Raw genomic sequence first — 2,874 nt, 5'->3', positions numbered from 1 at the left:
AAGTGAACCAACGAAACAACCGAAATTGCTATGGAGATCTTTTACGGTTCAATCGGATGATTTGTATTGGACCGATGGGGTTGAGTGAGTTTTGGGACATTAGTAAAGCAATACATATTAGTTTTGAAAATTCATAAAATACTTGATCAGATCGATTAAAAAATTTTTAAAATTGAATAAAAAACAAGTTCTTGAAACTAGTAATTTTCTTTAAAGGTGGGGGGACAAGAGATTTTACGGGGTTTTTTGGGGCCAGAGTATGCATTCTACCGTGACGGTGTACAACGCTTAATGTCACTCTGCGTACATCTGTCGTCCTCGCCTTTATGTATGCAATCGAGGTGCCGTTCTCTCTTTGCCCGCGTAGCTCAGTCGGTAGCGGCGCCGCACCCCCAATCCTCGTCCTCACAAGTTCAACTCCTCGAGGGGCATATTTAGACGGAATATCGAGAACATTATTTTTTTTTCATGTCCCCCCACCTTTAAGAAAGAAAAATTCCAAAAACTTTAACCCGATTTATCTCGATTCTTGTAAAAGATATTAAATTTTGTCAACTGATAAAACTTTTATCATAATATCGCCAATATTTTATCAGTTGACAAATTTTTATATCTATTGCAGTAACCGAGATAATTGAGCTCAAAGTAGAAACATTTAGGTGGTTTTCCAATTTTTAAAATTTAAGTTCTTCGCAAAACTATTACTATAAAATTGGATTGAATTGAAAAAATAGCGCTTTGAAAATGCAATGTTTAAATTGACTTTTTCTATATTTATTTCGATGAGTGGCATTAAAAATTTGTCAGCTGATGAAATAATACTGATATTATGACAAACATATCAGTTCACAAATTTTTGATATCTTTCACAAAAGCCATTCTTATTGGAGCATCTTCGGTCCGCAATCAACTTTCTGAATTTCATGAAACTGTGAAAATTGAAAATTTCTACAAAGGTTGTTCGAAAAAGTCCTCATTTCAGCAGCCAAATCGAAATTGTGTGTATCAGTGAAGAGGAGAAGGAAGGCGTTATTGGACAGGCAGTAGTATCAATGGAAGTGGCAAAAGCGATGGAGCCAATTTCGGTGGGTTACTGTAGGACTCTTAGCTACAGCTACATGATCCGGTAGTCTAGAAACCGGAATCTTTTACAGGAACTAAAATATGGGCTCAAAGTACGTACAAGATGTGAAAACTGTTCGGAAACCAAGAAAACCGAAAAATATAAAATTTGACAACCCTCTGAAACAGAAAAACTTCCAACCCTTCTTACAGATCTTCAACGAATCTTACAAACAAGGTCGCAAACCCATCGGCGAGGTCCGTATCTGCCGTTACCAACAACTTCGCGTCTGCTCCTTCCTAGACTATCTTCGCGGCGGCACCTCACTGAAGTTCGCCATAGCAATCGACTTCTCCATTCGAGACCCGGCTAATGTGACTCATAACGATTATCAACAGTACTCCAACGACATCGAGTTCGTTGTGAGATGCCTCGCAGACACTTTGGAACCGTTCAACCCAACCAACTCTTGGCTTTCCTATGGATTCGGTGCCAAGATTCCACCACATTATCGAGATTCTAATAACTTTTGCTTGTCGTTGGATGTGGATGCCACGTGTCAAGGAGTCAATGGAATTCTGAATGCGTTTGGGAAGAGTTATCAAAATGTGCATCCGTTGCAAGGAGCAAAGTTTTCACAGATTATTTATCATTTGGCGAAGTGAGTTTCAATCTTCCCTCAAACATAAGCTTGTAGTAGAAACTTTATTCTGAAACATTAATAGCTTTAAACTTTGAGTTCCGTTATCTCGGCTCCTGTAAGAGATATCAAGAATTGGTGAACTGATAAAATGTTACGGATAACATGATGAACGTTTTTTCTGTTGAAAATTATTTTTATATCTCTTATAGGAACCGAGAATTAAGCATAAAAGAAAAGTTTTCTATTAAACGAATTCACGGTTTCTTAAACTTTCCTTAACGATACTCAACTTAAATGTTTGCTGGATTTTTAAATTCCCCGAGTTACCTTTTTCTGAAAGTCAAGTTTTCGAGCTTTAAAGATTGTTTTTTGAGCTAGCAATGTATTTTTTCACGCTAGAAAAAGCAAGTTTCAATTCCGAAAGTTAGAATTTTCCTCTGATTGCTGTACATGGTACAGTGCATACTCTCACACGAAAATACACACCATGCAATTCAAGTAAATGTTTCAGACAAGCCCAGAACAATTTCAACAGGGCTAACGAACCGCCCAACTACTATGTACTGTTCATCATTACACGTGGAAGTATTGAGGACCTAAAGGAGACGGTTCAAGCAGCAATCTTTGCATCAAAAGCTCCAATTTCTATAGTTTTTGTTGGTAAGTTTGAGTGGGATATCGGACTGTCTTTATGTAAATTACACAGGCTTGATATTAGATTTTTTGAACGAAAATTTGAAAACTTTTCGAAACACACGCTCTCCCACAGAACAATTCCAAACTGCAAATTAATTTTTGATCTACAGAAAAAAGTTTGGCGCGATCACTGTTGCAGGTCTAAAACCATAATTTCAGAATTTTTTATCTGGTTTTGTGGAGTTCCAAGATGATTCAAATGATTCTTAAAAAATTAATTAGTGGTTATAGATTCATGTATGGTCGTTTTCCGGAAGAAAAAAATGTCAAAAATGGTCATTTTGAAAGTTTTTTACAGAAAAAAATCTATCTCCTCTTTCAGTTTTTGACATTTCTAGGAGTTCTATAGCTCAAAAAAACCGAAATTATTTTCTCTACATTTTCTATGGATGAATGTTTAATTTGTCTGATAAAACTTTTTTTTATTATTCAAAAACCTCATGAAATTGCACAAAATAGCATTTTTGCGTTG

At 36.2% G+C, this 2,874-nt stretch overlaps 1 protein-coding gene across 1 annotated transcript in view; it reads left to right on the top strand.

The window, feature by feature from the left end:
- Positions 1-2,874, top strand: part of Cbr-cpna-4 — a gene marked incomplete at both ends in the record, with an annotated part of 8,440 nt that overhangs the window by 3,536 nt on the left and 2,030 nt on the right. Inside the window, 3 exons of the mRNA XM_045244801.1 lie at positions 983-1,085; positions 1,276-1,724; positions 2,218-2,362. Of these exons, the coding sequence (XP_045095239.1) occupies positions 983-1,085; positions 1,276-1,724; positions 2,218-2,362 (697 nt within the window). The remainder of the gene's footprint in view (positions 1-982; positions 1,086-1,275; positions 1,725-2,217; positions 2,363-2,874) is intronic.

The sequence above is a fragment of the Caenorhabditis briggsae genome (assembly GCF_000004555.2).
Source record: "Caenorhabditis briggsae complete genome, chrIV, whole genome shotgun sequence".
NCBI classification, from domain to species: domain Eukaryota; kingdom Metazoa; phylum Nematoda; class Chromadorea; order Rhabditida; family Rhabditidae; genus Caenorhabditis; species Caenorhabditis briggsae.
This window is presented reverse-complemented; position numbering and strand designations above follow the sequence as displayed.